At 56.6% G+C, this 12,702-nt stretch overlaps 2 protein-coding genes across 4 annotated transcripts in view; both read right to left on the reverse strand.

The window, feature by feature from the left end:
- PBK (PDZ binding kinase) overlaps nt 1-5,842 on the reverse strand; it is an 11,376-nt gene extending 5,534 nt beyond the window's left edge. Inside the window, exons 1-5 of the mRNA XM_075048859.1 lie at nt 5,773-5,842; nt 4,571-4,640; nt 3,407-3,497; nt 2,686-2,828; nt 774-943 (exon numbers count right to left, since the gene is read on the reverse strand). Coding sequence (XP_074904960.1) covers nt 774-943; nt 2,686-2,828; nt 3,407-3,497; nt 4,571-4,619 — 453 coding nt within the window. The 5' untranslated portion in view covers nt 4,620-4,640; nt 5,773-5,842. The remainder of the gene's footprint in view (nt 1-773; nt 944-2,685; nt 2,829-3,406; nt 3,498-4,570; nt 4,641-5,772) is intronic.
- A 762-nt stretch (nt 5,843-6,604) lies between these two features.
- SCARA5 (scavenger receptor class A member 5) overlaps nt 6,605-12,702 on the reverse strand; it is a 37,198-nt gene continuing 31,100 nt past the window's right edge. For 2 of the 3 annotated variants that reach the window (XM_075048861.1, XM_075048860.1), the window contains exons 8-9: nt 9,037-9,231; nt 6,605-6,849 (exon numbers count right to left, since the gene is read on the reverse strand). In XM_075048861.1, coding sequence (XP_074904962.1) covers nt 6,713-6,849; nt 9,037-9,231 — 332 coding nt within the window. In that variant the 3' untranslated portion in view covers nt 6,605-6,712. The remainder of the gene's footprint in view (nt 6,850-9,036; nt 9,232-12,702) is intronic. The other variant, XM_075048862.1, reaches the window with a different exon arrangement.

The raw sequence follows: 12,702 nt of genomic DNA on the forward strand, positions 1-12,702 counted from the left end.
AGGGCAGGTTGTTCCACCCAGCCTAGTTTTGGAGGCTTATGGTTGCCTTTTAGTGAAAGACTGCAAGAAGTGCCTCTAGCAACAAGTACTTGAGAGCGGGTGTGAAGCCTGGGTATTAACTGATGGCCAAGCACACATCTGCGTTATCCTGGGAGCTCAGAGCTGCATCTCCCTGGCAGCAATAGCACAGGACTTGCTGCCATGGCCAGGTCAGCCTGTGCTTTACCCTGACCACTGGCATAGCCCAGGGGGAGGCTCAGAAGCCATGCCGTGTTTAAACAGAGCACCACTGAGTCTCCATTCCACCCTTTTTTCCCTAAAAGCAACCTCAGCACGGCAGTGGCTACTGCAGCTCGGTGAGAGGAGGTACACAAGCGGCACCAGCTGGCAGCCATGGGCATCAGCTAACCATTTTCACTGCCAAGACCAGCTTCCTGCAGCTGCCTGGTGCAGCAATAAGGATGCAGGAGCCAGCTGGCTAGCGAGCAGGGACAGCAGGTAGTCCCAGGGGAGGGCAGCAGGACATTCGTGACAAAAACTCCATTGCATCCCCTTTTATATTACTTCAATCTCAAGCTTCAGGGCTCGGTTTTTCACCTGAGTCTGTACAGCACCCCGGTAAAAAAAACACCCACCAAGGCCTTATACAAAGCGTCACAGCATCTGCTCTCCATCTGCTGGCATGGCCCTCACACACCGAATTAGTTTATTTTTCCAGTGTCACCAGTGTATATGATTCCACACAGAACAGCTATAGTTAATATTAAACATACCTTCAGCCCCCTCGCCATGCTCAAGGCAACTTTGAAAATTGTGGCAGCAGGGAAAGGGCCCAACCGTTCTGCACTTCTTTCTTCAATTAAGTCATTGAGAGATTTTTCTCCTCCATACTCCATGGCCAGACACATGCTTCCATCGTTGGCCTCGGTAAACGCACGGTAACCTTCCAACAAAGATTGATTTGTTAGAGAGCCGAAGCAGTTTCTGCGTGCTTGCCAGCCCAATGGAGCCAGAGCATTTGGGGCTGCTACCCAGGTGCTTTCCCAGCGGCTCCGACCAACCCCAAACAAATTCACATGCTGGGGGGACCTGGCTTGCAGCTTTACATAGCGAGGTGAAGCCACAGGAATGTCTGTGGAGACCTGTGTGGGCACGAGCCACAAACCTTGTCGAGGTAAAGGGGCTCCCTCCTCCAGGAGGGCACACAGACACTCCCCTGTTGCTTCCCAGGTCAGCTTTGCACCCCGTGCCAGGGCAGGGAGGTTTACCCCAATCTTTGCGGGACAGAGAATCAGGACAAAGGAGGGAGGAGAGCGGCAACAGATCTGCAGGACAGACATTCCCGGTTGCAAAGATAAGGGGTCACAGAAGCAAGACAAAAGGTGAGCAGGGGGATGTTTGGGAAAGCCAAGCCCTCATCTCACAGGGGCCATTTCACAAGGTTAAGACTAACGCCCATACAGACTGTCATGTAATCTTTCCTCCTCCATGTTTTACTCCTGTCTGCAAACAATATTCTTCAGGTGGAGTTATAAATGGCAAAGTCTTGCATAATGGCATAACAGAAGTCTTATCCTGCTCATGATTTACAGCACCTTTTACAAAAAAGCAGTGAAATGTTTGCAGTGTGAAAGGTCAAGCCTATCTTTGCTCTTAAATTCCTGCCAGAAGCAAGACATGCCATTTTAGGGATACAAACAAAATTCCTTGCATGCAGGACTTCTAACACAAGGGACCACAACGAGATAGTTTAAAGCACAAATAAGAGGATAAAGTCAGACAAAGCTGCTGTTCTGACTGGCAGGAGAGATTTTAGACAAGATAAGATCAAAAATTAAACACAGACTAAAGCAGCTTCTCAAAACATTCCTACCATTGAGAGCCAAGAGCCTCACAGAGCCTCAATTTTCACTCACAAAGGTGTGTCATCAGGGTGAGACCCGGAGCCTTATTCTGCACACAGAGGCCATCCCAAATATCACTAACATATTGCCTGTCCTCTGCAACTTTACGGTGGTCTCTCCTTTCCCTGAGGCCGTAAGCTAAAGCTGTGGTGCCAGCCCAGCCCTGGGGCGGACAGTGGTTTCTCCAGAACCAACCAGCAGCTCTCCTTATGCCAGAGCTGCCCCGCAGCACAAAGCCAGCAGCAAGGCACCTCTCAGCTCCCGGGGCCGCCCCAGCATACCAGCGGTTTCTGAGTCCCACTGTAACTGTTTCTGTGGGGTAACTTACCCAGATAACCACCTCTCAGTGACCAACGCCGATCTCAACAGGCAACGAAGCACCAAGGGCCATCTTCTGCCACCAACCGTGCTGCCCCGGCAGCCCAGGAACACTTCCAAGTCCCCATCACGCAGGGCAAGACTAAGTTGATTTAATAAGGTCCACAGTGGGCCCAACCAAAGGCGCAGGCAGCCTGGCAACCCATCTTCGAAGCATAAGGACGGGGCAAGCACGCAGTGATCCTTCCCCTGTGCATCCTCCCAGCCACCACACCCCGGGGCTCCAGACTTCCAGAGCCAGTTGGGGAGGTCTGTAACCCACAGCCCTCGGTGCAAGAGGAACCCAGAGCCAGGGAGGGCAGAGAAACCCTGCAGCAGCCTCGTGTCCCATCAGCTGGCTCCAGAGTCAGCTCCAACAGCTTGGTTTGCAATTGAAGCAACACAGGCTGCACTGGAAACTTACCCACGATGTTGGGGTGCTGGAGGTTTTTCAAGATCTTGGCTTCTTCGTTCAGTCTCTGCTGATAGATGCTCTGCTGGCTCATGTTGCATTTGGAATTAATTTTCTTCACAGCCCAAGGGGAGCGAGACAAACCTCTGGGAGATCTGCATGGAAAAACCCACAGATCTCAGAACCGCTCCGTTCATAAGCAGCACCACGGTTAAAGCTCACACAGGTCACTGAGGAGCTATTCTGGAGAGCTCCTGCCTTTATTTTGTGGAATTAATAAAGAACAATGCTAAAATAAACTAAAGTTTGCTAGCACGCACACCACAGAGGCGCATAGTAACGCTTTGCCCATATACAGTGCTCCTCCATTGAATTTTCAAGCATTTTAGAAAAGAAGATTTGTATGGATTTTCATTTTCAGGTGGAGGAGCTGAGGCTCAGGGAGGAAAGCAGCTTGCCCAGCAGGCCACAGGAGAGCCAGGAACAGACCCCAAATGCCTGAATTCCAGGCCAGGGAAAGGCTGATGGGATTATCCCAGAACGATGGGCTCCTTCCCAGCACCAATACCTCCAGCACACACAAGACAGCTGGAAATCCCACACCCCTTCCTTGACTCCGTGCCCATTTGAAGGGGTGATGGCAGCACTTTCCATCCCCTATATTATGCTAGAGGAAAAAAGATGCCAAGCCCTGTTCCCAAGCAGCACCTCATGCCTGCGCTCCCACAGGTACCTTTTCATCAAGTAGACGTTGACCCCAGTGCCGTATCCAAGCTTCTGCATGAAGGGAGAGGCTGGGATGGTGACAGAAACTGCCCCCCCATCTAAAAAGAAAAGAGAAACCCAGCCTCGCAAATGAGTCCATACTGCATATCAAACAGCAAGTAGCAGCTTCTCACTAGGAGCTCTGATGGTCTAATTACAAATCACACTTATGATTCTACCGTATGCGCTGTGCTATATACGGAAGGAGTTTGGATTTTTAGAAAAGCTCCTTTCCAAACCCCCTTTCCCCCCAGTATCTTACCAAATTCAAACTCCAGTCCCACCGAGCTGTCACTACTACCCTCGTTAGGTTTCTCACCCAGGACAGCTCTCTGTAAAGCACTGTGCAATGTTTTATACTCAAGCCTGATCTTAGACGCAGCTTTTTGGTTCGTATCTACTCTCTGGGCTCAGTAACCATACTGGGTTTGACTGGGATAGAATTAATTTTCTCCACAGCATCTTGTATGGGGCTGGGTTTTGGATTTGTGATGAAGATGGCATCGATAACACAGGGACGGTTTAGTTATTGCTGAGTAGTGCCTGCACAGCATCAAGGCCTTTTCTGCTTCTCACACTGCTCTGCCAGTGAGTTGGCTGGGGGTGTGCAAGGAGTTGGAAGGGGACGCGGATGGGACAGCTGACCCCAAATGACAACAGGGACATCCCAGACCATATGATGTCACGCTCAGCAATAAAGCTGGGGAGAAGGAGGAGGAAAGGGGAGACATTCGGAACAATGGCGATTGTCTTCCCAAGTCACCGCAACGCAGGATGGGGATGGCCAAACACACCCGCCTGCCGATGGGCAGCGGTGAATGGACTCCTGAGTTTGCTTTGCTTGTGCATGCAGCTTTTGCTTTACAGATTAAACTGGTTTTATCTCAGGTCCCGCGTTTTCTCACTTTTACCCTTCTGATTCTCTCCCCCATCCTGCCGGGGAGGGGAGCGAGCGAGCAGCTGAGTGGTGCTGAGCTGCCCACCGGGGTTAAACCACGACACCCACCCCAACAGGTCGGTTTAACACCCATTGCCCCCCACCCCCATGGCAAAGCACAGAGCCCCCAAAGCGTTCTGTTTCCCCACCAGCCCCCCTGGCAAGATTTAGGGCTCACGCCCGAATGCGACTCACCAGATTTCTCCCTGTGGGCCAGGCTGTTTTGAGACTTGAAGGCTTCCATCGCTGCAAACTGTCCTGATCCCTACAGCAGAGAGGAGAGACTTTATTACACCTCCACCCCAAAAAACGCTGGAGGGAACCACTCAGGAGGATGAGCTGCGTGGGGCTCAAGCCCTAATCCACGCAGCGGCATTACAGATACCACGACAGCACATCAAAGGACATAAAATTACATGAAATACACCCTTTGGGAGTTCCCAACTGCTAATTTAGCTTCTCCCGGCGCTGCTCAGCAAGCGGGTTTGACAGCTGAAGCAGGGATGTCCTTTCCAGCATGCCTAGCTCCGTGGGCTCCCTCCTTCCCCCGTGTCACCCTGCAGCTTGTCACCGCTGTGTCCCCGGCAGGGCTGACCCCCCCCGGGCCGACTCGCAGGGGGGGAATGAACCCCGTAACGGGTTTGGGGGTGGGGGGGGCTCTGAAGTCAGGCAAGAGTCTGGGACCAGTGCCCTAAGGGAACTGGCAAGCGATGTGGCACAAAGGGAAGGAGCTGGCGTGGGGGGGCGTCCCCAGGCTGCCTCCATCAGGACAGCCCCCCCACCCCAGCCCTCAGCACAGCCAGCACCAAGGCGGGAGTGGGACTGAGGGTCCCACCTCTGGGGTGAAGGGGGTGGGGGGGGCAGGCAGGAGAGGACTGCTGGGGGCGAAGGGGGGGGGGGGGTCCCAGGTTGGGGGAGGGAGACAGGAGAGGGCTGCTGGGCGTGAAGGGGGGGGTCCCAGGGTGGGGGTAGACAGGAGAGGACTGCTGGGGGGGGGGGGGGGGGGGGAGGTCCCAGGGTGGGGAAGCAGGCAGGAGAGGACTGCTGGGGGTGAAGGGGGGGTCCCAGGGTGGGGGGAGACAGAAGAGGACTGCTGGGGGTGAAGTGGGGAGGTCCCAGGGTGGGGGGGGGGGGGGAGACAGGAGAGGACTGCTAGGGGTGAAGGGGGGGTCCCAGGTTGGGGGGGTAGACAGGAGGGGACTGCTGGGGGTGAAGGGGGGATCCCAGGGTGGGGGAGCAGGCAGGAGAGGACTGCTGGGGCCATCTCCGGAGTGAGGGGGGGTCCCAGGTTGGGGGGGAGACAGGAGAAGGCTGCTGGGGTCCCACCTCGGGGGTGAGGGGGGGTGCAGAGGCCTCCCGGGTCCCACCTCAGGGGTCGGGGGGGCCCGGGCCGTTACCTGCCGCCGCCGTTTGAATCCTCCGCGCGGGAACCCCGCCCCTTCCTCCCCGCTACGGCGGCCGCGGGCGGACAAAGCACGGCGGAACGCGGAGGGGGCGGGTGGGCGGAGTCAAATCTCGGCGGGGGCGGGGCCTGTGGGGGCTGGGAGGGGCTTGGGGTGGGTCTCCCAAGCGGGGGGGGGCACAAAGGCCTCCCGAGTCTTTTGGGGGGGGGGGCTGTTGGGGGTCCCCGAGGCTTTGGGGGGTATGGGAGAGGGCAGCGGGGTGTGGGGGGGTCTCTGTGGGGTCCCCAAGCCCCTGGGGGGGGCTGTGTGGGGTCCCCGAGCCCTTGAGGGGGCCTCTGGGGGGTCCTCAACCTGGAGGGGAGGGTCTCTGGGGGGTCCCCAGGCCTTTGGTGGGGTCTCCAAGGCATTGCCAACCCCTTTTTTGGGGGGGGGGGGGAAGTCTCTGCTGGCCCCCCAGGCCATGGGGGGGGGGGTGACCCTGGGGTTCAGCCCTTGGTGGGTCTCCGTGGGGTCCGCAAACCCTTGGGGGGGTCTCTGGGGGGTCTCCAAGCCCTTGAAGGGATGTTTTGGGGGGGCCCCAAGCCCTTGGGGGGGGGACACTCTGTGGGTGGGCTGGGGGGGTGGTGCTCAGGCACCCCAGGGTGCTCTGTACCCCCCCCCCAGCACTCAGGGGCTTCTTGAACCAGGGCTGAGCCAGACCCAGGCTCTGTATTTACGACCCCCCCATGCATCCCCCCGGACCCCCGTGAATCCCCACCACTCTTTGAACAGCATCCCCCCTTCCAAGCATGGCTGTGCCACCACAGTAGAGAATAATAAAAAGGCATTTATTTCTCTAATAATAAAACCATTTCGGGAAGCACAAGTGAGATTCGCAGGGCAGGCTGAGCCCCCCAGGACCCCCACAGCCAGACTGGGGGTCTCATCCCCCCCATCACGGCGTCAGGCACTTGACGCCGGCGTCCTCGGCGTGGCCGCAGTTGGTCTTGCCCCAGCTGGAGAAGCTGCAGCGCAGAAGGCTCTCCTCTGTCCCCTTGCAGGAGACGTCGTCCATCCAGATCCTCCCCGTGCCTGCAAAAACAGGGACCCAGTGAGCAGCATCGGTGGGCACCGGCATCGGCACCGGCATCGGCACCGGCACCGGCATCGGCACCTCGGTGGATCCCTTCCAACCAAGGGCAGGTGCATCGCTGCACCACCAGGATAAAGCAGAATTCAAGCCATTCTTGAGCAAAAGGCTTCATCCGTTATGAAAATTCCCTCCCCGAACTATTATATCGATCCTTCTTTATAGTAACTTGTATTAATTTTGTTAAATTATATATTCATTCACATTATACAATGTAATGTAAAGAGGTAGTGGAGTTTTACTGGAGATTTTTGCATTTTTCATGCTTAAGTAAAACAAACTAAAGTGCTAGAAGTAAGGATTTTGCTTCTTGGAAGCTTCAAGCTGTCCACAGAGATGAAGGATGCCCCTGGACAACCAAGATAATGGCAGCATCTGATAGCCCCCCGATATGGCTTTGACACCCTTCCAGCATCATCTGGCATCACAGATCAGGAACTTGAGCAAGACTTGCTCTAGGGACGTCTGGATCAATAGACAAGCAGCAAAAAAGCTGCAAAAATAGAGTTGCTTTCCAAAGTTTTCCTATGATTAGTAATTAGTAATATGGATGTTAGGGATTAGTCCAATCGTGTTGTACCTGAATGCTCGAAGGGGAGAAGAACCCCATTTAAAACCACATTTGGGTGCCCCAATTTGGCTGGGACACCTCACGTGCAGGAACAAATATTGGCTCCTCTAATTTTACACTTTGCATCCCAGCCTCTCACGCAGGTCAGCATGGGCCCATGGCAGGTTGGGCTTGGACTAGAAGGTCTTCACAGGTCCCTTCCAACCCAAACCAAGCTGTGATTCCATGAGTCTCCCCATCTGCCCCCGCACAAACACGGACCCCAGCTCTGCCTGCATGGGTGCAGCACAGCCCATCTGGCACGTGGCAGTGGGGTAGCCCCAGATTTTGGGGGCTACCGAGCCCCTGGAGATGCACAATCCCTGTCCTGGAGGAAACACCCCCAGGAGAGACACCAGCCACCAGCACGCAGCGGGTTGTGGCCGTGGCAAGGCACTGGCTGTACCACGCTCCATGGGAATGGATGGGGTCCTCCTGCCCCATCGAGGATGTCCGAAGGTGGCACCGTGGTATGGCAGGACCCTTAGGGCTGCACCTCTGCATCTGCTGAGCATCCACAAGTTGCTGGCTGGGGGGATTTGGGTGCTTTCATTGCCGTGCCAAGGGAGCCACAGGAGGAGGAGCAGCAGCTCTTCCCAGCTGGGACAGCCCAAGTGAAGCCCATGCCCCAACACAGGCTCTGGATGATGCGTGTGCCAGAATCCCAAGTGGCTGTAGCAGCTTGGGTGGGTGGTGGGAGACGAGGGTGGGAGACAGAGGAAGAAACCTGGGTGTGGGTAGCCAGGGCAATGGTGGTGAAACAAGCTCTGAGGTGTCCCAAGGCTGGTGTGAAGGACACCAAACCTTGGAAGGGTCCAGCTGCACTCACAGAGTGTGGTCAACTGGCGTGGTCACGGCTAGATGATGGCCATGGTGGCTACCTGCTTGTGGGATCCATCATCTCCTTGGCAGCCCCGAGCAGTTGGAGAGAAGGCAACTCAAGGAGTTAAAAAGCCTACGTGGAAGGAGAGCTGGCCTGGGCAGAAACACCCCAACCCAACGGTTTGGGGCCAAAGGCCACCCCTCCACCCGCCAAAGTGTTCCTGACATTTCCCCTATGTTTTTAAAAGCTTTTCTTTTTTTTTTTTTTTTTTCCTTTTGTTATTCTAAAGAGAAAATAGATCTCAAAAGTCACGTCCGGCTGAAAAACCCAAAGCGTTCGTTCAAAAACAACAAGCCTGGGGATGGTTCTCCGGTGCTGAGTCAGCGTGCGGCAGGGCGTGCGCGCCAAGGGAGCCGGAGCAGAGGAAGGAACCGCCTGGGCCGGCGCCAGCGATGTGCTTGCACGCGGTCCTGCAAGCCAACGCCAAAATATTTGCAGACACCCGGGGCTGGCTGTGCTAAATAAACTGATGTTGGGCCAGACCGAAGCTTCTTGGGCCATCATGGCCCATGTCTTGCTCGTGGGGGACATGCTGGCTGCCTCCAGGCTCATTTCTGGGGGGGCTCTGGTTTATTTATGGGCTGGCCTTAGATATGGATGCTGGGCGAGGTGGGGGTAGAGGTGAAGGGATCTTACCTTGGCCGAACCGGGCCATGCGGTACACCTCCTCGGCGCCTCGGAAGCCCAGCATCCGGCACACCACGTCTCCATCCTTCTTGTCCCAGCCGTCGTCGCACACCGTGCCCCAACGCCGGTCGTAGAAGACCTCCACCCGTCCCTCGTGAGAGCCGGAGCCGTTCACCAGCCGAATCATCCCCTCCTCGGCGGCTGCTGCCGGGAAGAGAGAGGGAGGTCAGAGGGGACATGGTGGCATCTCCAAGTGCTGCCCCTTGCCCGCCTTGGACCACCTCCTGTGCCCTCCCCGGGGTGCCCGTGGCTGCAGAAAGCATTGGGTGATGCACCTCCAGGAGACCTGGAGAGATCCCACCAGCGTTGGGTATGGTGCTGGAGGGGTCCCATCAAACCCAGGGTTTTGTGGGAGGAGGCTGAGCCTTGCAATGGCCATGCCAAGACGGGAAACCTGTTTGCAGCCTGAAAGTGCTGCACAGAGGGCAGGCGCCGAGCAAGGATCGGTCCTGAAGCCATCAAGGTGAGACCAAACGGAGACAGCTCAGGCTTGCAACGAGAAGAGAGATCTGAACAACCGTGCGGGAGAAGGAAGATGCCAGCAAAACCGGGACACAAATAGTTTCCAAAAGGGACTAGAAAGGGAATCTCAGGTGATTGGGAGACTCTTCCAGCCTCAAGACAGGACCCTGGACCAAGTCTAGGTTGCCCAGGTGGACCCTGACTTCATGCTTGAGGGGACAGTGAGGGGAGGCTCACGCTGGTCCGAAATGCCAAACTGGGGTGGGGGGACATGGCTTGTCCTCTTCCCCACCGTGGCATTGCTCCCTCCGCTCCCAGTTGCCTTTCTGCGGCTGCTCAACCTCCCTCCCTCCATCACCACTCTCCTGCTAGGGGAGACAAGCGTGGTTGCCCTTCATCCTTCAGCCAGGGAGAAGCTGCTGGCGGTTTATCTGACAGGGGAACGACCAAGGAGCTCAGTACCAAAACCAAACCACAACGGTTCTCCCTCCACCCCCAGCCAAGGAAACCCAGCAAAAGGAACATGCCACAAATCCCGTTATTTGGGATGAGAAAGGGGTCAAACAGCGAAAATCACTGTCAGGCAGCTGGGCTCGCTCCGTGACTCACCGCGGGCTGGGACGGCAGCCGAGGGTGGAGCTGGGCTCCCCCAAACAAGGTTGTATTGCAGCTGCTCAGATTTTTATTTAAAGACATTTTCTCAAAGCCAGCATTTGGGTTTGGGGTTTTTTTCGCTATCAAAACACACGTTCCCATTAGAAATGCTCAAGGATATTACTTCTCAAATGTGAAGATAAATGGGCTTTGGATTGCTGTGTGAAGCATTTCCAGGCAGACCAAGATCTCCTCCTGGATGACCATCAACGCTCCATCCAGCTCATCCTCTACATCCCATGCTGGTCCCTGGTGGAGAGGAGGTTGGGGGGCTGCACCACGCTTCCATGCCACCGAAACCATGACAACCACAGCCGCCACCAAAGTCCCAGCAATGTAAAAGGGAACAAAAACTTCTTGTCTGTGAATTTGCCGGTACATGGACCATGGCAGCTTCTCAAGTGATGAACCCAAAATGTCTCCACCTCACGAAGAGGTGACTGGTGCAGAGGGAGCTGCCAAGCACTGGGTAAAACCTGACATTGGTCGAACATCTGCTTTAACTCCATGGTGGTGGGATGTCACAGGCAGCCGTGCTTGGCTGAGGTATCTTCAGGCTCCTTGGCTAACCAAGCTGGTGACCACGAGGCTGGTGAAGCGGTGTCCCGACCTGACCCAGGCTCTTGGTGCTGGGAGGTGAAGGGTTAATGGGACATTTAGAGACCAGAGCAGCATTTGGGACCTGCTGCATAGAGATGCAACGGGTTTTGGCACTGCTGGCTGGCTGGGACCTGCACAAAAGTTTGTTTTCTTTGTGTTTCAGGCTCTGGGTTTTCCCTGGCTCGCTCCCAGTGGGAACAGGGCCACCCCTCCCAGTGACCTCCAGAAAGCACAGTCCTTGCTTGGCCTCGGCACCGGCCGGTGTCCCACTTCCAGGACCCGCTCGGGGTCAGGCTCAAGAAGGGGTCTGGAAACCCTGAGCATGTTTTCCTGGATCTGGGCAGAGCATCAGGTTCACCGAGGAGCCAGGAAACATCTCCTGCTGTCCCTGAACCATCCCGCTGATATTATTCACAGCCCTGCCGTGGACCCGGACGGGTGGCATCCCATCTCAGCAGAGGGGCTCGTTTGGGATGCTGCCGGCCTTCATCTTCGACCAGTCCCTGCCCTCTGGGTGGGATGTCTCCTCCCAGCCATTGAGCATCTTCGCTGAGGCAGCTGCCTTGGCTCACCCCAGGGATGGTGTCATCTGAGGGCTGGATGAAGCGACTCTTCCGAGTCGAACTCGTGCACCGGAGCTGCGGACGCTGCCCGGAGAGCTGCTCCAACCAAGCCAAGCTTGTGCCGGGTGCAGCGCTGGTGTCCCCTGCTAGGGAGCCAGCCCAGCCTCCCTGCTCCAGGCGAGCAAGCGGAGGGTGGGATGCGGCCAGGGAAACCCCAGGGTCCAGCACTTCTCCACTCAGGTTGAGGTGGCGAGACACGCAGTGTCACCTTCCCGGCTCCGCATGTTTGGTGACCCCAACCACCGGCACCACGGCAGCCGGGGGGGGTCCCTTGCCTGCTTGCTCTCCCGGCACCAGGGAACACCGTGGCCTCGGGACCATTTTCCCTCTTGCACCCTGGAGCATCCTGGGGCAGGGGATCCTTCCCTGGGTGCTGCCACCTCAGGGCTGGGATGGCTACGGGAAAGCAACAGCTAAATGGGGCGTGGAGGCCCCCACCAGGCATAATCCCCTCCGTGAAACCATCCAGCTCTGCCTCCAAAGCTGCCCACGTTCCCTGGTGCCTGGAGAACAGGCAGGTGACTGACGATCCAGGACCATCTCCCTATATCCAACATCAGCTCATTGCTCATCCTATCCAGGACCAGCTCCATAGCTCCAACCCAAACCAGTTGCTCATCCCAAAGTCCTCATTCCTCCCTCCTATGAGTCTGTCCTCACCCCAGCCCTTCGCTGGATGCTCATCAGAGCCTGTGAGCGCTGGAAGACGAAGACTGCTTCCCCGAGGAGGGGAAGAGATGTGCAATCAGGGCACAGATCCAGGCACGACCAGGACGTTCCCATTAATCAGCAGGGTGAGGGCTGCTAATAAAGCCACAGAGCTCAGCCGCATAAGTCCTGGCCACAACCCTTCCACTTAGCCTCTAACAAGCATTGCTTAGAGGGCTAATAAAAGATAATAAAACCCAGAAGTCTCCTCCCAAACCAGTGCCAGCTGCCCATAACGGCCCCACAGCCCAGCCCGGGGCTGTTTCCGTGCCCACGAGCCCTGGGGACTCTGCAAAAGCTGCAGCTGGAGCCGGGGCTGGGCTCGGGTCCTGGCCCCGGCGAGCTGGCGGAGCCGTGGGGAGATGCACCGGGACCGAAGCGGGTTGTGCTCCAGAAAATTGTCCAGGAACGGGCCCTCCTGGTCTGCAGCTCCAGAGGAGCATCCCAGCCGTGGTCTCTGCCTGCAGCAGCCCCGTGCCTGCGAAGTGGCCCAGCCCTGTCGGTCTCGGAGCAGCTCCCTGGCCCCTTCCCTTTCCAATAAACCCTGAAAGCATCATCCTGTGGGTGT

Source organism: Buteo buteo, chromosome 17 (assembly GCF_964188355.1).
Source record: "Buteo buteo chromosome 17, bButBut1.hap1.1, whole genome shotgun sequence".
NCBI classification, from domain to species: Eukaryota; Metazoa; Chordata; class Aves; order Accipitriformes; family Accipitridae; genus Buteo; species Buteo buteo.